Source organism: Salmo trutta, chromosome 2 (genome assembly GCF_901001165.1).
Source record: "Salmo trutta chromosome 2, fSalTru1.1, whole genome shotgun sequence".
NCBI classification, from domain to species: domain Eukaryota; kingdom Metazoa; phylum Chordata; class Actinopteri; order Salmoniformes; family Salmonidae; genus Salmo; species Salmo trutta.
This window is the reverse complement of record NC_042958.1, coordinates 16,188,476-16,214,200: the sequence shown is the minus strand read 5'-3', so window position 1 is coordinate 16,214,200 and position 25,725 is coordinate 16,188,476. Positions and strand designations below refer to the sequence as shown.

Below are 25,725 nucleotides of genomic sequence, written 5' to 3'. Positions count from 1 at the left end.
ATTAGACAGTGCAGTTAGATTAACAAGAATTTAAGCTTTCTGCCCATATCAGATATGTCTATGTCCTGAGATTTTTGTTTTGTTACTTACAACCTCATGCTAATCACATTAGCCTCCCTTAGCTCAATCGTCCCGCCAATCCCATAGAGGTTCATCTTATAATAATAAAGGTTTAAAACCTGTTGGGGATAGGGGGCAGTATTTGCACGGCCGGATAAAAAACGTACCCGATTTAATCTGGTTACTACTCCTGCCCAGTAACTAGAATATGCATATAATTGTTTGATTTGGATAGAAAACACCCTAAAGTTTCTAAAACTGTTTGAATGGTGTCTGTGAGTATAACAGAACTCATTTGGCAGGCCAAAACCTGAGAAGATTCCAAACAGGAAGCGCTCTCTCTGACTATTTCTTGGCCTTCTTGATCATCTCTAACCAAAACAGGGGATCTCTGGCATAACGTGACATTTTCTAATGCTCCCATAGGCTCTCAGAAGGCGCCAGAACGATGAATGGTGGCTTTGCAGGCCATGGCTGAAAAACATTAGCGCCTTTGGTAAGTGGTCGATCTGAGGACAATGAGACTGGAGGCGCGTGCACGAGCCGACACCATGTTTACTTTCTCTCTCTTTGAACGAAAACAATGACTCCCGGTCGGAATATTATCGCTTTTTTACGAGAAAAATTGCATAAAAATTGATTTTAAACAGCGGTTGACATGCTTCGAAGTACGGTAATGGAATATTTTGAATTTTTTTGTCACGAAACGCGTCAGGCGCGTCACCCTTCTCTACCCTTCGGATAGTGTCTTGAACGCACGACCAAAACGCCGCTATTTGGATATAACTATGGATTATTTGGAACCAAACCAACATTTGTTATTGAAGTAGAAGTCCTGGGAGTGCATTCTGACGAAGAACAGCAAAGGTAATCAAACTTTTCTAATAGTAAATCGGAGTTTGGTGAGTACCACACTTGGTGGGTGTCAAAATAGCTAGCCTGTGATGGCCGGGCTATCTACTCAGAATATTGCAAAATGTGCTTTCACAGAAAAGCTATTTTAAAATCGGACATAGCGAGTGCATAAAGGAGTTCTGTATCTATAATTCTTAAAATAATTGTTATGTTTTTTGTGAACGTTTATCGTGAGTAATTTAGTAAATTCACCGGAAGTGTTCGGTGGGAATGCTAGTCACATGCTAGTCACATGCTAATGTAAAAAGCTGGTTTTTGATATAAATATGAACTTGATTGATCAAAACATGCATGTATTGTATAACATAATGTCCTAGGATTGTCATCTGATGAAGATCATCAAAGGTTAGTTCTGCATTTAGCTGTGGTTTGGGTTTATGTGACATTATATGCTAGCTTGAAAAATGGGTGTCTGATTATTTCTGGCTGGGTACTCTGCTGACATAATCTAATGTTTTGCTTTCGTTGTAAAGCCTTTTTGAAATCGGACAGTGTGGTTAGATTAACGAGAGTCTTGTCTTTAAAATGGTGTAAAATAGTCATATGTTTGAGAAATTGAAGTAATAGCATTTCTAAGGTATTTGAATATCGCGCCACGGGATTACACTGGCTGTTGAGTAGGTGGGCAAGCGTCCCACCTAGCCCATAGAGGTTAATAAGTGTGAAGCAGAAAAAGAATATCCAGCAGAGGTTGGTATTAAAAATATAGAGTAATATTGTTAGGGTAGACTACAATGAAAACGTAATATGTTATTAGTGATTTTTTTTAGCACTCTAATGATGCAATATTTAGTTATACAAGGTACAAGGTTAAATAATGAGTAGAGTGGTAATGGAGACTACTGAGCCAGCTGCATTTGGGGGGGATGCTGCGATGCAAGCCTTAGCATCTTTTTTTCAAAAGAGCAGTAACAAATCCTCTTGAAAGCAGCGGGACAGGAAAATGGTACATAGCGGTGTATGGCCTCGGTTAGATCAATTGTGGTTAATAGAGATCACGGTTTTTATGTTAAGGGAGACGTAGGAAACCACGTCTCAAACAACTTTTTAATAGAAGCCTAGGATCAAATATCACTGATTCCTCAACTGTGTCCGTAATTGATTTAGAATTGTCTAAAATTGTTATTTTGGGGTATCAGGTTGATTGAGGAGGTTTACACACTGCTAAATGTATAGTTATTTAGACTAAGAATGCACTGAGATACGGATCTGTCATTAACATGCCACTCACAACGGTGTAAGACAGGGATAAATGGAGGCTGTAATGCTAAAAAACTTAATACTGGTAAAAAGTAGTACAAACTGTCTATATATGATCCCATTTGTAAATGTATATTCTAACTGTATTAGTGTGTACTAAGTTGAGGGTCTTGAAGTTGAGTGATAGACTCAACGTGGAGCACTAAATTTGTGTTGAATAACATTGATAGTAGGAGTTTTATTTGACCATGTTATTAGAATTCTAATGTTAAAGCACATCAATACATATGGCTTTTCGGATGATACAGTACAATTGAATTCAGCATGTTTTATTATGTTTATAACTATGTAAGTGGACTAGCAGTAGTGACTAACGTGTTATGTATTAAATAGAATGATTAATTGTGCAAAATGTATTTGTAGCCGAAGGCTAAGTACATACAATGACAGAATGTTTGCATATGAGTGTGCCAAATGATAGGTGGCCATCACTGTACATTCATACCCTAGGGTGAGGGTAACTTGACTATTGTAGTGGAACATCTGAAAGAGCTCAGTGGTGATTGGAATTCGTTTGGATGGGTTAAGTCATTATTTGGTGTTACGGGAGCCACAATATTTAATTGGTAGATTTACGACTTAGTTATCTTTTTTACAATAATGCTTATTGTAACTTGTGTTAAGAAATTGTGCAGAAAAGCCGTTCAGACAATTCTTGCCATGCCATTACTGACCCCTGAAGGAGACACCTCAGAACCCTATTTACCTGATGTATTTCCTATGTCTGATTACATGTCTGATGAAGACTATGATAATCCATAACACTGAGGTAAAAACATGAAGTTAATGGTGCAGCATGTCCATAGGCCATGCTCATGGCGGGTGTTCTGTAAATGGTGCTCCCAAAGTAGAGTTAAGGGCCTACCGTTATAGTGACCCTATGGCAATATGGATAGTCTCAACGAAGCTATTGCCTTGTGTGTGGTGATAAAGTATGTACTGATGTTTGAATTCATATGTTTCTTTCCCCTTTCTGAGAATGAATTGCACTATATGAAGGGTTGAAACTCATTGACAACATAGGTAATTTACAATTGTAATATACTAAGTGTAAGAAAGTATTTTCTTTTCCCTCATGTTAATGCTTGTTTAATGGAAATGCTTGTAAGTAATTTTCTATTAGGTTGAGACTTAGTCTCAAAAGGGAGGAAATGTCATGGAAAAGTACATAATTAGTCATGCTATTCCGTGTTTTACTGCTTAAAGTATAGTATCTTGTTATATGCTAGTGTTTTTTCTAACCTGATACAAACTTGTCTTGGTGTGACTTAGTTATAAGACTGGGCTTACAGCTAAGAGACGTTTGGGTGTAACCGCAGCATGTAAAATCCTGTGGGTTTACTATCTACAGAAAAAGTCACATGTATGGAACCTTGCAGAAAGGAGTACGATATAGTGTTTGTTGTTGTGAATGCAGTTAGACGGTTGAGCCCTTGGGCTATCAACCTTGTGCTATCCTAAGTTTACTCAGACATTGCTTTACCTTTTACACACTATCTGCTGACTGCCACGTATACAGAAAGGGCTTGTATGTATTTTCTCTATAAAAGCATTGATCCGGCACTGTTTGTTGAGCTTTTCAACTATGCACTTTTGAGGGGGTAATTGATACACCATTTTTGCAAATCTTATGATAAAGTGTTGTTAAAGTGTTGTTTGACAGAATCTGCACTCTCTCTTCCTTTTGATTAGATATTCCACGACAACCATTTGTGGAATTCCTGCGAGAGAGTAATGGTTAATGTGATTTGATGTTAATTATTTGACTAGGCTACCTGTTTTTGACAAACGTGTTTTTTTGTTTTTGACATTGTGTTGTTATTTCGCTGAACCCTAGATGGTTTCATTTTATTTTTGGCAATGAACTGAGGCTACTCAGGCGAGAAAAAAACCTCCCCCAAATGTATAGCCCAGTTGGAAAATATAAATGGACTGTTTGAAAATGTGTTAGATTTTTTTTAATATGAACCCCATTTTTATTTGGCATACCCCTGACGACATTGCGCATATCCCTGGGATATTCCCTAAGTAATATTAGAATAAATCCAACCCTATTCTCTACAACATTACCATAGCTTGAGATTCTCTGAGTAATATTATAATAAATCCATCCCAACTCTCTCTAACATTACCATAGCTTGTGATTCTCTGAGCAACATTAGAATAAATCCAACCCTATTCTCTCTAACATTACCATAACATAATGCAGGTAGATACTAGAAGGTCATGTGTTTTTTATTGGTTTTCTTTTCTCTACATAGTGAACGGCCAGTTGTCCAGGTCTAAGTCAGTCTCTGATTAGAAGGAGCAGAGTACTGTGGGTTTAAAGAACCAGAGCGATGAACCTCTAATATCACTACCATAATGTAATGCATACAGTGAATAATGGCTGATCAGTGTTAAACTGGGCTCATTCTCATAGATGACAGAGAACGCTGCTATTTACATGACTCATCATGGCTGGGTGCCTACTCCTCGTCTCTCAAACACTCAGGGTGTCATCTCCATTTCAAACAGTAAACACTTATGTACCCTGGGCTCTGAACACAATCGTACACTGTGTGTGTGTGTGTGTGTGTGTGTGTGTGTGTGTGTGTGTGTGTGTGTGTGTGTGTGTGTGTATCACCTTCTCTGTGTAGAAAGCTTTGACCTCTGCAGTAATAGAATCAAAGTCTCCACTGATGTAGTCTGGAAGAAAACTAGATGAGAGAACAAGAAAAATAAAGAGAGAAAGAGGATTTGGGAAAGTGTCAGTTTGGGAAATATGGGGGTCCGTGGCCAGATGAAAAGACACACACACATATATATATATATACATATATATACACACACACAGAAAAGTATGTGGGCAACCCTTCAAATTTGTGGTTTAGGCTATTTCAGCCACACCCGTTGCTGACAGGTGTATAAAATTGAGCACAGAGCCATGCAATCTCCATAGCTGCCACCTTTCCAACAAGTCAGTTCGTCAAATTTCTGCTCTGCTAGAGCTGCCCCGGTCAACTATAAGTTATGTTATTGTGAAGTAGAAATGTCTAGGAGAAACAACGGCTCAGCCGCAAAGTGGTAAGCCACAAAAGCTCACAGAACAGGACCTCCGAGTGCTGAAGTGAGTAGCGCATAAAAATTGTCTGTCTTCGGTTGCAACACTCTCTACTGAGTTCCAAACTGCCTCTGGAAGCAACGTCAGCACAAGAACTGTTCATCGGGAGCTTCATGAAATGGGTTTCCATGGCCGAGCAGCCAAGCGCGGCTGGAGTGATGTATATCTTGCCGCCATTGGACTCTGGAGCAGAGGAAACGTGTTCTCTGGCGTGATGAACCACGCTTCACCATCTGGAAGTGCGACAGACAAATCTGGGTTTGGCAGATTCCAGGAGAACGCAACCTGCCCCAATGCATAGTGCCAACTGTAAAGTTTGGAGGAGGAGGAATAATGGTCTGGGGCTGTTTTTCATGGTTCGGGGTAGGCCTCAGTTCCGGTGAAGAGAAATCTTAATGCTACAGCATACAATTACATTCCAGACGATTCTGTGCTTCCAACTTCGTGGCAACAGTTTGGGGAAGGCCCTTTCCTGTTTCAGCATGACAATGCCCCTGTGCACAAAGCTAGGTCCATGCAGAAATGGTTTGACGAGATCAGTGAGAAAGAACTTGACTGGCCTGCACAGAGCCCTGACCTCAACCCCATCGAACACCTTTGGGATGAATTGGAACGCCGACTGTGAGCAAGGCCTAATCGGCCAACATCAGTGCCCGACCTCACTAATGCTCGTGGCTGAATGGAAGCAAGTCCCCACAGCAATGTTCCAACAACAAGTGGAAAGCCTTCCCAGAAGAGTGGAGGCTGTTATAGCAGCAAAGGGAGGACCAACTCGATATTAATGCCAATGATTTGGAATGAGATGTTCGACGAACAGGTGTCCACATACTTTTGGTCATGTTGTGCATATAAAAAAATATTTATTTATTTATTTATTTCACCTTTATTTAACCAGGTAGGCTAGTTGAGAACAAGTTCTCATTTGCAACTGCGACCTGGCCAAGATAAAGCATAGCAACTCGACACATACAACAACACAGAGTTACACATGGAATAAACAAAACATACAGTCAATAATACAGTACAAAAAAAAAAAAAGTCTATATACAGTGAGTGCAAATGAGGTAAGTTAAGGCAATAAATAGGCCATGGTGGCGAAGTAATTACAATATAGCAATTAAAAACACTGGAGTGGTAGATGTGCAGAAGATGAATGTGCAAGTAGAGATACTGGGGTGCAAAGGAGCAAGATAAATAAAATAAATACAGTAAGGGGATGAGGTAGATAGATGGGCTGTTTACAGATGGGATATGTACAGGTGCAGTGATCTGTGAGCTGCTCTGACAGCTGGTGCTTAAAGCTAATGTGGGAGATATAAGTCTCCAGCTTCAGTGATTTTTGCAGTTCGTTCCAGTCATTGGCAGCAGAGAAATGGAAGGAAAGGCGATATATACAGTACCAGTCAAAAGTTTGGACACACCTACTCATTCCAGGGTTTTTCATTATTTTTACTATTTTCTACATTGTAGAATAATAGTGAAGACATTAAAACTATGAAATAACATAAAGAATCATGTATTAACCAAAAAAAAGTGTTAAACCAATCAAAATATACTGCTCAAAAAAATAAAGGGAACACTTAAACAACACATCCTAGATCTGATTTTTTCTTTACATAGTTGAATGTGCTGACAACAAAATCACACAAAAATAATCAATGGAAATCCAATTTATCAACTCATGGAGGTCTGGATTTGGAGTCACACTCAAAATTAAAGTGGAAAACCACACTACAGGCTGATCCAACTTTGATGTAATGTCCTTAAAACAAGTCAAAATGAGGCTCAGTAGTGTGTGGCCTCCACGTGCCTGTATGACCTCGCTACAACGCCTGGGCATGCTCCTGATGAGGTGGCGGATGGTCTCCTGAGGGATCTCCTCCCAGACCTGGACTAAAGCATCCGCCAACTCCTGGACAGTCTGTGGTGCAACATGGCATTGGTGGATGGAGCACATGAGGTCTAGCATTGTCTTGCATTAGGAGGAACTCAGGGCCAACCGCACAAGCATATGGTCTCACAAGGGGTCTGAGGATCTCATCTCGGTACCTAATGGCAGTCAGGCTACCTCTGGCGAGCACATGGAGGGCTGTGCGGCCCCCCAAAGTAATGCCACCCCACACCATGACTGACCCACCGCCAAACCGGTCATGCTGGAGGATGTTGCAGGCAGCAGAACGTTCTCCACGGCGTCTCCAGACTCTGTCACGTCTGTCACATGTGCTCAGTGTGAACCTGCTTTCATCTGTGAAGAGCATAGGGCGCCAGTGGCGAATTTGCCAATCTTGGTGTTCTCTGGCAAATGCCAAATGTCCTGCACGGTGTTGGGCTGTAAGCACAACCCCCACCGTGGACGTCGGGCCCTCATACCACCCTCATGGAGTCTGTTTCTGACCGTTTGAGCAGACACATGCACATTTGTGGCCTGCTGGAGGTCATTTGCAGGGCTCTGGCAGTGCTTCTCCTGCTCCTCCTTGCACAAAGGCGGAGGTAGCGGTCCTGCTGCTGGGTTGTTGCCCTCCTACGGCCTCCTCCACGTCTCCTGATGTACCTAATGCTCTGGACACTACGCTGACAGACACAGCAAACCTTCTTGCCACAGCTCGCATTGATGTGCCATCCTGGATGAGCTGCACTACCTGAGCCACTTGTGTGGGTTGTAGACTCCGTCTCATGCTACCACTAGAGTGAAAGCACCGCCAGCATTCAAAAGTGACCAAAACATCAGCCAGGAAGCATTTTTTTTTTTTTTTTTTTTTTTCACCTTTATTTAACCAGGTAGGCAAGTTGAGAACAAGTTCTCATTTACAATTGCGACCTGGCCAAGATAAAGCAAAGCAGTTCGACAACATACAAAAACACAGAGTTACACATGGAGTAAAACAACATACAATCAATGATGCAGTAGAAAAAAAATAAGACTATATACAATGTGAGCAAATGATGTGAGATAATGGAGGTAAAGGCAAAAAAATGCCATGGTGGCAAAGTAAATAAAGTATGGCAAGAAAAAAACACTGGAATGGTAGATTTGTAGTTTGAAGAAAGTTAAAAGTTAAAATATAAATATAAATAATATGGAACTGAGCATAGGAACTGAGAAGTGGTCTGTGGTCCCCACCTGCAGAACCACTCCTTTATTGGGGGTGTCTTGCTAATTGCCTATCATTTCCACCTGTTGTCTATTCCATTTGCACAACAGCATGTGACATTTATTGTCAATCAGTGTTGCTTCCTAAGTGGACAGTTTGATTTCACAGAAGTGTGATTGACTTGGAGTTATATTGTGTTGTTTAAGTGTTCCCTTTATTTTTTTGAGCAGTGTATATTTTATATTTGAGATTCTTCAAAATAGCCACCCTTTGCCTTGATGACAGGTTTGCACATTCTTGGCATTCTCTCAACCAGCTTCATGAGGTAGTCACCTGGAATGCATTTCAATTAACAGGTGTGCCTTGTTAAAAGTTAATTTGTGGAATTTCTTTCCTTCTTAATGCTTTTGAGCCAATCAGTTGTGTTGTGACAAGGTAGGGGTGGTATACAGAAGATAGCACTACTTGGTAAAAACTAAGTCCATATTATGGCAAGAACAGCTCAAATAAGCAAAGAGAAACGACAGTCCATCATTACTTTAAGACATGAAGGTCAGTCAATACTGAAAATATCAAGAACTTTGAAAGTTCTTCAAGTGCAGTCGCAAAAACCATCACGTGCTATGCTGAAACTATCTCTCATGAGGACCGCCTCAGGAAAGGAAGACCCAGAGTTACCTTTGCTGCAGAGGACAAGTTCATTAGAGTTAGCTGCACCTCAGATTGCAGCCCAAATAAATGCATCAGAGTTCAAGTAACAGCAGCATACCACCCTGCATCCTACTGCTGGCTTGCTTCTGAAGCTAAGCAAGGTTGGTCCCTGGATGGGAGACCAGATGCTGCTGGAAGTGGTGTTGGAGGGCCAGTAGGAGGCACCCTTTCCTCTGGTTTAAAAAAAGTTCCAACCACTGTGACTTTGTGAGATGCAAAGTAGGTGAATGGATGACCTTTGAATGTGTGGTTCACAGCATGGAGGGGATGGTGTTGGGGGTGCTTTGCTGGTGACACTGTCAGTGATTTATTTAGAATTCAAGGCATGGCTACCACAGCATTCTGCAGCAATACACCATCCCATCTGGTTTGCGCTTAGTGGGACTATCATTTGTTTTTCAACAGGACAATGACCCAAAACACACCTCCAGGCTATTTGACCAAAAAGGAGAGTGATGGATCCGATGACCCCCACAATCACCCGACCGCAATCCAATTGAGATGGTTTGGGATGAGTTGGACCGCAGAGTGAAGGTAAAGCAGCCAACAAGTGCTCAGCATATGTGAGAAAAGCATTCAAGGTGAAGCTGGTTGAGAGAATGCCAAGAGTATGCAAAGCTGTCATCAAAGCAAAGGGTGGCTACTTTGAAAAATCTCAAAAATAAAATATATTTTGATTTGTTTAATACTTTTTTGTTTACTACATAATTCTATATGTGCTATTTCATAGATTTGATGTCTTCACTATCATTCTACAATGAAGAAAATAGTAAAAATAAAGAAAAACCCTGGAATGAGTACGTATGTCCAAACTTTTGACTGGTACTGTATATACAAAAATATATATAATAATATAGAAATGTAACAATTAATTGTTTTCATTAATATTACTAACAACAACAGATTAAACAAATTTTGGCCAAGGAATCTGGGGAATAAATTTAGAGGGTGTAATACAATACAATGTAATCTACAATGTATTTTCTCAACCCTGGGCAACATGGACCTGGGAGGCTCACAGGGATATTGGTATCCACGCCATGTATATATTTTTCTTCTCAATACTTCTTGCATTCCCCCCCAAAAAAAATCTCACATAAATGCACTGTTTAAGCTTTAAAACTTAAACATTTTCTCTTTGCCTAATGGAACACTGTGTAGAATTGCAGGATATTAGCTTTAAAGTTACAATGACAAAATGTGTAGAATTGCAGGAAATTAGGATGAAAACTGCAAAATGTTCTCTGGTTCCAGGAGGCGGGCCTTTAAAATATTCCTTCCCAGGGCCCGAGACTTGGTTTCTCCGGTCAGGCACTGCCGAAGGAATCCTTGTATGCTATTTTTATTTCACTCGAGTTGTGTTCTGATTATTTTTTTATTTTTATTTATTTCACCTTTATTTAACCAGGTAGGCAAGTTGAGAACAAGTTCTAATTTACAATTGCGACCTGGCCAAGATAAAGCAAAGCAGTTCGACAACATACAAAAACAGAGTTACACATGGAGTAAAACAACATGCAATCAATGATACAGTAGAAAAAAATAAGACTATATACAATGTGAGCAAATGATGTGAGATAAGGGAGGTATAGGCAAAAAAGGCCATGGTGGCAAAGTAAATAAAGTATAGCAAGTAAAACACTGGAATGGTAGATTTGTAATTTGAAGAAAGTTCAAAGTTAAAATATAAATAATATGGTGCAAAGGAGCAAAATAAATAAAATAAATAAATACAGTAGGGGAAGAGGTAGTTGTTTGGGCTAAATTATAGATGGGCTATGTACAGGTGCAGTGATCTGGGAGCTGCTCTGATAGCTGGTGCTTAAAGCTAGTGAGGGAGATAAGTGTTCCCAGTTTCAGAGATTTTTGTAGTTCGTTCCAGTCATTGGCAGCAGAGAACTGGAAGGAGAGACGACCAAAGGAGGAGTTGGCTTTAGGGGTGACCAAAGAGATATACCTGCTGGAGCGCGTGCTACAGGTGGGTGCTGCTATGGTGACCAGTGAGCGGAGATAAGGGGGGACTTTACCTAGCAGGGTCTTGTAGATGACCTGGAGCCAATGTGTTTGGCGACGATTATGAAGCGAAGGCCAGCCAACGAGAGCGTACAGGTCACAGTGGCGGGTAGTATATGGGGCTTTGGTGACAAAACGGATGGCACTGTGATAGACTGCATCCAGCTTGTTGAGTAGGGTATTGGAGGCTATTTTGTAAATGACATCGCCGAAGTCGAGGATTGGTAGGATGGTCAGTTTTACGAGGGTATGATTGGCAGCATGAGTGAAGGATGCTTTGTTGCGAAATAGGAAGCCGATTCTAGATTTAACTTTGGATTGGAGATGATTGATGTCAGTCTGGAAGGAGAGTTTACAGTCTAACCAGACACCTAGGTATTTGTAGTTGTCCAGAAATTCTAAGTCAGAACCGTCCAGAGAAGTGATGCTGGACAGGCGGGCAGGTGCAGGCAGCGATCGGTTGAAGAGCATGCATTTAGTTTTACTTGTATTTAGGAGCAGTTGGAGACCACGGAAGGAGAGTTGTATGGCATTGAAGCTCGTCTGGAAGTTAGTTAACACAGTGTCCAACGAAGGGCCAGAAGTATACAGAATGGTGTCGTCTGCGTAGAGGTGGATCAGAGATTCACCAGCAGCAAGAGCGACATCATTGATGTATACAGAGAAAAGAGTTGACCCAAGAATTGAACCCTGTGGTACCCCCATAGAGACTGCCAGAGGTCCAGACAGCAGGCCCTCCGATTTGACACACTGAACTCTATTAGAGAAGTAGTTGGTGAACCAGGCGACGCAATCGTTTGAGAAACCAAGGCTACTGAGTCTGCCGATGAGGATGTGGTGATTAACAGAGTCAAAAGCTTTGGCCAGGTCAATGAATACGGCAGCACAGTATTGTTTCTTATCGATGGCGGTTACGATGTCGTTTAGGACCTTGAGCGTGGCTGATGTGCAACCATGACCAGCTCTGAAACCAGATTGCATAGCGGAGAGGGTGCGGTGGGATTCGAAATGGTCGGTAATCTGTTTGTTGACTTGGCTTTCGAAGACCTAAGAAAGGCAGGGTAGGATGGTCTGTAGCAATTTGGGTCAAGAGTGTCCCCTCCTTTGAAGAGGGGGATGACAGCAGCTGCTTTCCAATCTATGGGAATCTCAGACGACACGAAAGAGAGGTTGAACAGGCTAGTAATAGGGGTTGCAATAATTTCAGCAGATAATTTTAGAAAGAAAGGGTCCAGATTGTCAAGCCCAGCTGATTTGATGGGGTTCCTGATGAATTTGCTATCACAAAAGGGGTGCCCGGACCCAAAAAGTTTGAGAACCCCAGAGTTAATGTATCTGTCCTTTAGGAAGGAGAGAATTATTCAAACACACACAATCACACACACAGTGGCTACTTGTACCTGTCTCGTTGTCCATCGGTGATGTCATACAGGTGGTTGGCCGCACCATCTGCACACGCCCGCATGAGAGCTATAGAGAGAGAGACCTTGCTTAGCTGAAAGAGGTGGACGAATCTTGCTAAGATGTATATGCCTGTTTTGTGTGCAAACAACTTTTTGCTTTTACTTCCTATTGCTCCCAAACATAATGCATGTGTAACAATAGTAAAAAAATAAAAAAAATCCTTTCTAATTTTACCCAAAACAAAATATGCGGTCCCCAGGTCCAACTTTTAATGTTATTTTTATTTTTGGGAATTTGAAGCATTCAGTTTGCAAATTTCACAATTTATTAATGCTATTCAAATTGAACCTGTGGCTTTCAGGAGTCTGTTTTTGTGTCTTGGGGAAAGACTGCATTGGAGCAATAGAAGCATTCTCTAAGCACCTTGTTTAAAATAACCAATGCATTCAGCAGAGAGAGAGATATTCTGTTTTAAACGCACATGTGTGTCACAAGAGTGTGTGTACTAGCAAACACACCGTGATAAGGAATGTAGTGCCCTTTTCTATAGGAACTTTCCCACTCTCAAGCACAGATTCAAAACATACCCCCAACAAAAAGGTGTGAGCTGGAGCAACAGCCTATAGCAGTCCAAGAGGAGGGTTGGCTTAGAGACAGCCAATACCATATCAGTACAGATGCTGTCTTAACTTGCTGTCTTAACTTTACACTAAAGGATACATTTTAGAATTTGATTATTAGTAGTGATGAGCACCGATACAGAAAGGTACCAAGGAATATCAAGATACCAATAAAAACGGTGTAAATGTTCACTTCAGTATTCACCCCCACAGCTCTGCGGAGTCCAGACAACTGCTAATTGGCCAAACTGCCAGGAGTGAATATTATGAAAGCCAACCAATCTCAAATCATCTACCTCTGATGGGCCATCAGCAGGGCAATTAAGTATGCTGACTTGATAGCCTGCACGAAGGTCTGACAAAGAGTTTTGTGCAACGGTCATGTATGCTTTATTTCACAACAGTTTAATTAAGCTAAGAGGAAAGAAAAAACAATATTATTGGTATCATATGAATGATCAATGTTGGTGCCCAACACTAATGAATATAAAAGCTACAAGATGAATACCTTTACTCCAGAGTGTGTGAAGGCAGTCTTTTTCCAAAGGCTGGTTGAGAATGATCAGACATATTTTCTGTGTGCCTGTAGGGAGGCAGGGAGATAATTACTTGCATTTGTTACACAATACCAGATATATTCTGAAACAGAAATGAAGGTTTACTTCAGAAAGGTACTGTAAGGCCATAAATTGCTCTTCCTTCCACAACACCTCTGAGAGAAATCAAATTCTACTTTAACACTCAAAGTGTTCTTGTTGTTTTAATAGTTTTAACCACAATGAGGATGAATCAAAATACGCTTTGGTTCGGAGATGAAACAGAAATGAGTTTGAACATTACCTACAGTTGGGTGTGGGATGAAAGTCAGAACTATTTGCCTTTTGGGCTCCATTTTACAACAAGAGAATTCAATCATTTAAATGTTTTAGAGATATCAAATGCTTGCATCAGACAGCTCATTTCGGTTGAATGCAATCAGTTGTGCAACTGACTAGGTATCCCCTTCCCCTTCCATAATGACTCACAGTACATCAAGAAGTATCACAATATGCAGTAGACCCCGTTGCACTGCACTCCAGCAGGTGGCAATAGTGCGCAATTTTGACTACGATGTGCTGGCTATATAACTAGTACAAACCACCGGTAGCTAGTTAGCTAGCGTTCTCTACAAAAATGGCTACATTCGAGGGCCTCCCGAGTAGCGCAGCGGTATGAGGCACTGCTTCGCCGTGTTTTAGGCGTCACTACAGACCCGGGTTCGGGTCCGTAGTGGACTAAAGACCGTAGCAGTGAAGTGTACGAACAGGTCTTTCAGAATGGTGAAAAGGTCCCATAATTACCAGCACCTGATTCAGTATAAACAAGCACAAGCAGTAGTAAGGAGGATCATTAGGACAGCTAAAAGGGAGTATTGGCGCCGGTTCAGTGGAAACAGGAAGGACCACTGCTGTGGCAGAGGTATGGGGGATGATTAAGATGATGCGTGTGGTTAGACGAGATTGGGATCTCCCTGTGCTGAAAAGTGGGGAGATTGTTGCAGTGAGAGATATGGAGAAGGCAGATAAGTTAGCCCAGGCATTATTTTGTGAAGGTGAACAGCTGAAATAATGTGACAGAAGAGGGGCAGTGGGGGAGAGGGTCAGAAGAGAACATGCAGGGGTCCTGGATCAGAGAGAGCTGGTGGGGGGGGTGCATTCAATTCAATGCCCCTTTTACGTTGGCTGAGATGAAGAAAGCATTAGCTTAAGCTGGGGTAACATCTCCTGGTAAGGATGAGATGTGTTACAGCATGATGGCTCATCTCAGTGACACTGCAATGGGGAAAGTATTGGGTCTTTACAATAAGGTGAGGCAGGAAGGGAAACTGCCTGGAAGTTGGAAGCAGGCTGTAGTGGTGCCGATATGGAAACCAGGGAAAGACCCTACTATTTCTTCATGTTATAGGCCGATAGCGTTGACATCTGATGTATGTAACCTTATGGAAAGGATGATAACGGAAAGGCTGACTTGCTTTCTGGAGAGAAGAAGACTATGTCTCCAGATCAAAGTGGGTTCAGGAAAGGCAGGGGGACGATGGATCCTGTACTGCCTTGAGTTAGTCATACGGAAGCCACATATGATATGATGTGGAAGGAAGGCCTACTTATCAAGCTGAATATCATGGGGGTTGGAGGAAGGGCTTTTAACTGGATAAAGGATTACATTTTTGGGCGATCAATACAAGTGAGGTTGGAAAGCTTTATGTCAGAAAGCTATGAGGTAGATAATGGTACCCCCCAGGGAAGTGTCATTAGTCATTTGTTATTCGTCATTATCACTGACAATGTATTCTCCCAGTTGAGATCTGATATTGGGATGTCATTGTTTGCGGATGATGGGGCACCGTGGAAGAGAGGGAGAAATATTACCCATAGAACCAGAAGAGTTCATGAAGCGATTAGTGAAGTTGAGCGGTGGTCCCTCAGGTGGAGCTTCAAGTTCTCAGTTGAGGAAACACAGACTGTGTTTTTTTTCTAGAAGGAAGGTTGGGGGGGAAATATACTTGAAGCTGTATGGAAGGAATCTGGAGAGGAAGGGAGTGTTTAGGTTCCTGGGTGTCTGGTTTGACACTCGAATGACGGGCGGACCATATTAGTGTCAGAGTAGTTGTCAAAGGAAAGAAAATATTGAATATGATGCGTTGCTTGTCAGGAATGAAGTGAGGGGCAGATAGAATGGCGTTGAAAATGCTATAGATAGCACCTTCGGAAAGTATTCAGACCCCTTGACTTTTTCCACATTTTGTTAGGTTACAGCCTTAATCTAAAATTGATTAAATAAAAAAAAATCCTCAGCTATCTACACACAATACCCCATAATGACAAAGTGAAAACAGGTATTTAGAAATATTTGCAAATGTATTAAAATAAAAAAACAAATACCTTATTTACATAAGCTGAGGAAGAAGCTGTTGAGGAGTAGATTCAGGTGTAAGTAACATTTAAGAACACAATACTATGCTTTCTAGAATATATTCACAGATGGATCTAAGGACCCTAAACCAGGGACGACAGGCGCAGCTTTTAGTGTTCCTGAGTTTAAGGTGGAAGTGATAAAAAGAGCAAATGATCATTTATCTTTTTACACAAAGGAGCTGTTGGTCATACTATTGGCTGCGGAGTTGGTGGAGGAAGTGAGGCCAAACAGGCTAGTCATCTGCTCTGACTCCTGTGCAGCACTGATGAGCTTAAATTAAATTTGTGTCTCAGATCAGAAAGGATGTATTGTATGAGGTTTTACAGTGCTTGTATAGGGTGAAAAAGATGTGGGTATTTGTGATGTTCCTCTTGGAAGTATGTGGAAGTAGAGAGGAATGAGGAGGTTGACGTTATCGCCAAGCAGGCTCTTAAACATCTTAATGTTGAGATCGAACTGTTAATCAGTAATATAGAAGCCAAGGTGTTAATAAAAACAGGGGTTAAAAACAAATGGCAAGAGTTGTGGAAAAGGGAGGGAAATGAAAGAGACCTGTATAAGATCCAGGAAAAGATGGTTGCAGGGTCCTCAGGTCGAGAGAGAAGGGAGGAAAGTGTAATCACAAGGCTGAGACTGTTATACACAAGGCTAAATAGTACACTGAAATTGGTGGGGAAACATCCGACTGTGAGGTGTGATCATTGTCAGGAGCAAATGGAGACAGTGGATGTTCTATTTCAGTGCCAGAAATATGGGAGGGAAAGGGAGTGATTGTTATTAGATTTGAGGAGTAATGGGGTCGAAGAGCAAGGATTAAGTGAACTGCTGGGGAAATCTTCAAGGGATGTAGTATTTTATTATGTACTTCGTTTCCTTAGGGAGACGAGAATATTGGGTAGGATTTAGACTTTCACTGTCTCTGGTCCACACTCCAGTCCAGTTGGTGGCGGTACCTTAAAGTCGGTTGCCAACTGCCATTTAAAAACCACAGAAAAAGAAGAAGTCCACCTCTTCCTTTTCTCGGCTCATTCCAGAGGGGATTTTCTTACAAAGAAATCTGTACGCGAGATAGTGTCATATAATGGGAACAGAAGGGAGGAAGTTATGTTATCTAGGATGAGATTAGGGCATATGGGATTGAATTCCTCTTTGAAATTGATAGGGAAACATGGTATTGGAATGAGTATTGGCTGGGTTTGACAGGGTCAGAGGTTGCACTGGAATGGGGAGTGGGTGGTATTTTGGGTGGGGGTGATGGGAGTAGTGAGGTTTGTAGGAAATTATTTTATTTTATTAGAAATTCAGAGTTAGTGGTATAGATCGGTGGTTCCCAAACTATGGGGCGTGCCAGTTCAAGTTTTTTATTTTGGTTTTTTTAGACAATAGATATTGTTGTAATTGTTTTGTCACTCAAATATCACATGAATACACATTGAAAAAATATACAGAATTACAAGAAAGTTTGCTTTAAAACTGTAAAATGTTATTTGCACCCCCATGACAAAATGTGTAGAATTGCAGGAAATAAGCTTTAAACCTGCAAAATTCTCTCCACCAACAAGAGGGGTGTGAACAGTTTGTGTCATGAACAGTGCTTGTGCTCATAGAAATAGACGTGAAATAGACGGGATACTCCCCAATGCTAAAAGTGGGGCCCCTAGTGAAAACATTTGGGAACCCGTGTTATAGATGGGTTGTGACTGGCCTTGCACTCTAATATAGTAGGTGGCCGTGTATGCACCTGTCAGTTGGTTGCAATCCGCCAATAGAAACTTTAAGAAGAAGAGGATTCACTTGGTAAGAGCTCAATGTAGTGTATAAGCGCAGAAGTATACCCGCTGTTATTCAATAGCTTGGAGCAGCAAGCCTCTCCATCTGGGTGCTATGCTGTCCCCCCACTCGGTTTGGCTTGTGCCATCTCGTTTGGGTTTTGTCCTTGTTTTGATTACTTGTGACAGTGTACCAACCTGGGAGATACTCGGTTTGGTTGACCAGTACTGTATTGCGGCACTGAGGGTTTGTCTTAGTTGTCTGTGTGACTTGTCTGTCCACCGGGAACCCTCACGGTTTTAGCCTTTAAGTTTGGTGACCACACTTACCCCGCAAGATAGAGAGACGTACTGTATGTTCCGCTCCAGCGGACTTGCAGTCCTCCCCTGACCTAGGTGTCGAGAGGCGCCCCATGTTTTCATCTCTCATGGGACGCAGCCATCTTGCTACACTCTTATGTGCAGGGTTGCCATGTTCGTGGTTTTCAGACGAAATTAGGCTACGCTGAAAACGATGTCGTGGGTGAAAATGTATTGGTGGGCTACTTCTAAATTGCACTGCGGCCGCCATGGCATTTCTCTCTTTTGTATTTTTTTTTGACTATATATTTCACTGTTACTTGCTGCTGACTATCAGGCAGTGAGCAGGCTGTTACTGAGTGAGTAAATGGTGGTGAGGGGGAGGGCCGGAGGGGTGTGTGTGTTGAGAGAGCGCTGGTTGAGAGAGTGCTGCAGCAGAGGCAGCTGAGTCACGAGCTGTGTTCGATTACCCATAATAACATACTGTATACTACATACTTAATGAGTATATACTACATACTATTAGTTCATTTTAGTATACTTTTTGTAATACCATATATTTTTGTAATTTTACTAACAGCCTTTAGGTAGGCCGTCATTGTAAATAAGAACTTGTTCTTTAACTGACTTGCCTGGTTAAATAAAAAATGAATAATAATAACTATATCTATACTATGACCAATAAGCATACTACATTAACAATTTGTGTCACAAATAGTACGGTTATTGCAGTTATTATGAGTATTGGAACACAGCTACGGAAACAGAGCAGCATGCAGGTCATGGTAACGTTTTACCAGTTGTTGGTAGGCTATTTAGATTGGTCATTATGGAGACAATCCTTTTCCATAAAACATCAATGCGCTAGAACTGATATAACAGCGGCAAAGCATTGGAAAACAACTTTAGGTGCACTAGAGCTCTTTAGATGAGTCCACAAAGTCCACAATTATAAATACATTAAATGTGGAGAATGATAGGGTACATTTTCATCTGTTGGCCATCAAGTTGGCTATTCATTTCTATGCGATTGTAGACTACTGTAACCTACCATTTGATACAATAAATATGTTGAAATGACGATATCACTGTAGTCATTGCAAATCAATTTGTGCTACTTGTGTAGCCTAGCTGGAGCTGGCAAACTGATTTAATAAACAGCCTATAACGCTGTTTGTTGTTGTAGCCTTGTGTTATTATGAAATTATTAATGGCCATGTTTAGTTAATTAAATTGAAAGTTATCAATTGTGATCATGGTCAGAGCTCTATCGCAACACTTAATGTCAGTTTCAGTGTGGACTTTTCCTTGAAATTTGATGTTGGCCGATCAGTGGCTATACCTGCATCTTGCTCACCCAACCATGGCAAAGTTGAATTGCAATTCTAAACCCAGATTTTAGTCAGTAGCCTATGCCTATTGAAATAACAAGTCAATCTTGCAAATAGGCCATTTAAAACAGTTTGTAGTCTTAACATCTGGCACATAATAACGTCCAAGTGTTTCTTGCACAGAGATTTCGAAATCCTCTGTCCACCTTTCAACACCCAAACTTTCCAGTCAGGGAGTTTGGGTGACCCTAAGCACACAGCCAAGACAACGCAGGAGGGGCTTTGGGACAAGTCTCTGAATGTCCTTGAGTGGCCCAGTCAGAGCCCGGACTTGAACCCGATCGAACAACAGATACAATACCTATTTTGCCAATTGGCCTGGACCCATTTTACTGCTGGTGCGGAGCCCCGCCGGTCCTTCACGACTGGACTACCGATGTAATCTGCCCAAGGGGGTTATTCAACTGGCCCCTCCGTTGCGGCGTCCCCTGAATGCCCGCCTGCCTGCTAGCCGCGGCCCGCTCGCTGTCTAGAGCATATCGGCTGTTAGCTGAATAGGTCCATCGGACAATTTCTTGGGCCACTATACCTATTTTTGCCAATTGGACAGGTCCCCTTTACCACACGGAACCCTACTAATCCATCACGACTGGTCTACCGACGTAAACGCATGAGGAGGCTCTGCACGAGGAGGCTATAAACAGACTTCCTCCGTCGCGACGTCCCTCTGAGGCCCGTCTGCTAGCTTGCTAACCCTGGCCCGCTAGCTGTCTGAATCGCCGTGTCTCCAACCAGCCTCACTGGACCCTTATGATCACTCGGCTACGCATGCCTCTCCTTAATGTCAATATGCCTTGTCCATTGCTGTTCTGGTTAGTGATTATTGTCTTGTTTCACTTTAGAGCCTCTAGCCCTGCTCAACATACCTTATCCAACCCTTTAGTTCCACCTCTCACACATGCGATGACATCACTTGATTTAAATGATGTTTCTAGAGACAATATCTCTCTCATCATCACTCAATGCATAGGTTTACCTTCACTGTATTCACATCCTCGCAGAGTACGACCCTGCCTCACACAGGAAGCGGCGCAGGTCCTAATCCAGGCACTTGTCATCTCCCGTCTGGATTACTGCAACTCGCTGTTGGCTGGGCTCCCTGCCTGTGCCATTAAACCCCTACAACTCATCCAGAACGCCGCAGCCCATCTGGTGTTCAACCTTCCCAAGTTCTCTCACGTCACCCCGCTCCTCCGCTCTCTCCACTGGCTTCCAGTTGAAGCTCGCATCCGCTACAAGACCATGGTGCTTGCCTACGGAGCTGTGAGGGGAACGGCACCTCCGTACTTTCAGGCTGTGATAAGGCCCTACACCCAAACAAGGGCACTGCGTTCATCCACCTCTGGCCTGCTCGCCTCCCTACCTCTGAGGAAGCACAGTTCCCGCTCAGCCCAGTCAAAACTGTTTGCTGCTCTGGCACCCCAATGGTGGAACAAGCTCCCTCACGACGCCAGGACAGCGGAGTCAATCACCACCTTCCGGAGACACCTGAAACCCCACCTCTTTAAGGAATACCTAGGATAGGATAAAGTAATCCTTCTACCCCCCCCCCCTTAAAAGATTTAGATGCACTATTGTAAAGTGGTTGTTCCACTGGATATCATAAGGTGAATGCACCAATTTGTATGTCGCTCTGGATAAGAGCATCTGCTAAATGACTTAAATGTAAATGTAATCCTACCATACCTTTGTCTGTACATTATGCCTTGAATCTATTCTATCACGCTCAGTAACCTGTTCCTTTGACTCTCTGTTCCGGACGTACTAGACGACCAGTTCTTATAGCCTTTAGCTGTAGACTTATCCTACTCCTTCTCTGTTCCTCTGGTGATGTGGAGGTTAATCCAGGCCCTGCAGTGCCTAGCTCCACTCCTATTCCCCAGATGCTCTCATTTGTTGACTTCTGTAACCATAAAAGCCTTGGTTTCATGCATGTTAACATTAGAAGCCTCCTCCCTAAGTTTGTTTTATTCACTGCTTTAGCACATTCTGCCAACCCGGATGTCCTAGCCATGTCTGAATCCTGGCTTTGGAAGACCACCAAAACCCCTGAAATTTCCATCCCTAAATATAACATTTTCCGACAAGATAGAACTGCCAAAGGCGGCGACGGTGTTGCAATCTACTGCAGAGATAGCCTGCAGAGTTCTGTCTTACTATCCAGGTCTGTAGCCAAACAATTCGAGCTTCTACTTTCAAAAATCCATCTTTCCAGAAACAAGTCTCTCACCGTTGCCGCTTGCTATAGACCACCCTCTGCCCCCAGCTGTGCTCTGGACACCATATGTGAACTGATTGCCCACCATCTATCTTCAGAGTTTGTGCTGCTAGGTGACCTAAACTGGGACATGCTTAACAGCCCGGCCATCCTACAATCTAAGCTTGATGCCCTCAATCTCACACAAATTATCAATGAACCTACCAGGTACAACCCCAAAGCTGGGGTTGTACCTAAACACGGGCACCCTCATAGATATCATCCTAACCGACTTGCCCTCCAAATACACCTCTGCTGTTTTAAACAAAGATCTCAGCGATCACTGCCTCATTGCCTGCATCCGTAATGGGTCTGCAGTCAAACGACCACCCCTCATCACTGTCAAACGCTCCCTAAAACACTTCAGCAAGCGGGCCTTTCTAATCGACCTGGCCCGGGCATCCTGGAAGGATATTGACCTCATCCCGTCAGTAGAGGACGCCTGGTATTCTTTAAAAGTGCCTTCCTCACCATCTTAAATAAGCATGCCCCATTAAAAAAACGTAGAACCAGGAACAGATACAACCCTTGGTTCACTCCAGACCTGACTGCCCTTGACCAGCACAAAAACATCCTGTGGCGTTCTGCATTAGCATCGAAAAGTCCCCGTGATAAGCAACTTTTCAGGGAAGTTAGGAACCAATATACACAGGCAGTTAGGAAAGCTAAAGATAGCTTTATCAAGCAGAAATGTGCATCCTGTAGCACAAACTCAAAAAAGTTATGGGACACTGTAAAGTCCATGGAGAATAAGAGCACCTCCTCCCAGCTGCCCACTGCACTGAGGCTAGGAAATACTGTCACTACCGATAAATCCACAATAATTGAGAATTTCAATAAGTATTTCTCTATGGCTGGACATGCTTTCCACCTGGCTACCCCTACCCCGTGTCAACTGCCCTGCAGTTTTCTCCTTTATTGAACTTGGCAAGTCAGTTAAGAACAAATTCTAATTTTCAATGACGGCCTAGGAACAGTGGGTTAACTGCCTTGTTCAGGGGCAAAACGACAGATTTGTCAGCTCAGCTCACCTTGTCAGCTCAGGGATTCGAACGTGCAACCTTTCGGTTACAAGTCTAACGCTCTAACCACTAGGCTACGCTGCCGCCTGTAACTTCGCTAGTTAGCTGGCATAGCTAGCTAGGCTTTATGTGGGTCTAGGAAACTGGCCCAAAGTATCTACTGCCTAACTGCCTAGTTATACGTGTAACTCTTTCTCCTTCCCTCCTGAGTTGGACTGCAAGCAGCAGGCTGGAGGTTTCCCCTGAGCCACAACACCAACACCAGCAGCCATGTGAGCAGGAGTGGAGCCCCACTGTGGGACAGAACCAGGGGGACCCAGAGCCCACACTGACTTAGATCAAGAAGGAAGAGGCTGGGTACTAGATGGGTCAGGTTGAGCAGGAGTCTGATTGCCAAGAAAACGAATACCAAACGATTACTGAAGGCGAGTTCACAGAACAGCTTTCAGCATATGAGAATTGTGAAGACAAGTGAAGTTTCTTGGGTAAAGAATGCTGCTCTCTTGATTGAACATTATTATTGGCTACTTACTAGTGCACTTGTCATCAATAGTCAATATGCTAGCAGGCATGCTATTGTTTAAATACACAAAACCCTCTCAAAGGCAGGCACTCAACTCGGCCTACTTTAAAAGGTTATTTTATTTATTAGACATTTTGCAGGATGACATCTCTTGAGATGCACAATCTAATTTTCAAGTGTCCAAAAAACAATTTAAAAAAAACAACACAATACTTAGTAAGAAGAATAATATGGCAACTACTGTCTAATAATAATAACAATTAAATAATAATAAAAATGTACATAAACAACATAGAAAAGTTGATGTACAACAACTAATAGGCCTACAACTAATAAAAACTACTGCTACACCTACAACTAATAAAAACTACTGCTACACCTACTAATACAACTAATAAAAACTACTGCTACAACAAATAAAAGCTACTGCTACAACTAATAAAAACTACTGCTACACCTACTAATACAACTAATAAAAACTACTGCTACAACAAATAAAAGCTACTGCTACAACTAATAAAAACTACTGCTACACCTACTAATACAACTAATAAAAACTACTGCTACAACTAATAAAAACTACTGCTACACCTACTAATACAACTAATAAAACTACTGCTACAACTAATAAAAACTACTGCTACACCAACTAATACAACTAATAAAAACTACTGCTACACCTACTAATACAACTAATAAAAACGACTGCTACAACAAATAAAAGCTACTGCTACACCTACTAATACAACTAATAAAAACTACTGCTACAACTAATAAAAACTACTGCTACAACTAATAAAAACGACTGCTACACCTACTAATACAACTAATAAAAACTACTGCTACAACGAATAAAAACTACTGCTACAACGAATAAAAACTACTGCTACAACTAATAAAAACTACTGCTACAACTACAACTAATAAAAACTACTGCTACAACGAATAAAAACTACTGCTACAACTACAACTAATAAAAACTACTGCTACAACTAATAAAAGCTACTGCTACACCAACTAATACAACTAATAAAACTACTGCTACAACTAATAAAAACTACTGCTACACCTACTAATACAACTAATAAAAACTACTGCTACACCTACTAATACAACTAATAAAAACTACTGCTACAACTAATAAAAACTACTGCTACAACTACAATGAATAAAAACTACTGCTACAACTACAACGAATAAAAACTACTGCTACAACATAAAAAAACTACTGCTACACCTACTAATACAACGAATAAAAACTACTGCTACAACAAATAAAAGCTACTGCTACACCTACTAATACAACTAATAAAAACTACTGCTACACCTACTAATACAACTAATAAAAACTACTGCTACAACAAATAAAAGCTACTGCTACACCTACTAATACAACGAATAAAAACTACTGCTACAACTACAACTAATAAAAACTACTGCTACACCTACTGCTACAACGAATAAAAACTACTGCTACACCTACTAATACAACTAATAAAAACTACTGCTACAACTAATAAAAACTACTGCTACAACTACTAATACAACTAAAAAAAACTACTGCTACACCTACAACTAATAAAAACTACTGCTACACCTACTAATACAACTAATAAAAACTACTGCTACAACTACAACTAATAAAAACTACTGCTACAACAAATAAAAGCTACTGCTACACCTACTAATACAACTAATAAAAACTACTGCTACAACAAATAAAAGCTACTGCTACACCTACTAATACAACTAATAAAAACTACTGCTACAACAAATAAAAGCTACTGCTACAACGAATAAAAGCTACTGCTACACCTACTAATACAACTAATAAAAACTACTGCTACAACAAATAAAAGCTACTGCTACAACGAATAAAAACTACTGCTACAACTAATAAAAACTACTGCTACAACTAATAAAAACTACTGCTACAACTACTAATACAACTAATAAAAACTACTGCTACACCTACTAATACAAAAAAACTACTGCTACACCTACAACTAATAAAAACTACTGCTACACCTACTAATACAACTAATAAAAACTACTGCTACAACTAATAAAAACTACTGCTACACCTACTAATACAACTAATAAAAACAAATGCTACAACTACAACTACTAAAAACGACTAATTAAACTAATAAAAACTACTGCTACAACTACAACTAATAAAAACTACTGCTACAACTAATAAAAACTACTGCTAAAACTACTAATACAACTAATAAAAGTACCTATAATATATACATATATATTTACAAATATCTTCACATGGTGTTTTTATTAGTTGAAACCACAAACTATTTGTTCTTACATTTGAA

General features: G+C 41.3%; 1 protein-coding gene across 4 annotated transcripts in view; it reads right to left on the bottom strand.

The window, feature by feature from the left end:
• The window catches only part of tpk1 (thiamin pyrophosphokinase 1), a 103,065-nt gene that overhangs the window by 65,736 nt on the left and 11,604 nt on the right, over nucleotides 1-25,725 (bottom strand). For all 4 annotated transcript variants that reach the window (XM_029696688.1, XM_029696705.1, XM_029696679.1 and 1 more), the window contains 3 exons: nucleotides 13,687-13,761; nucleotides 12,555-12,624; nucleotides 4,862-4,934 (listed from right to left, as the gene is read on the bottom strand). In XM_029696688.1, coding sequence (XP_029552548.1) covers nucleotides 4,862-4,934; nucleotides 12,555-12,624; nucleotides 13,687-13,761 — 218 coding nt within the window. The remainder of the gene's footprint in view (nucleotides 1-4,861; nucleotides 4,935-12,554; nucleotides 12,625-13,686; nucleotides 13,762-25,725) is intronic.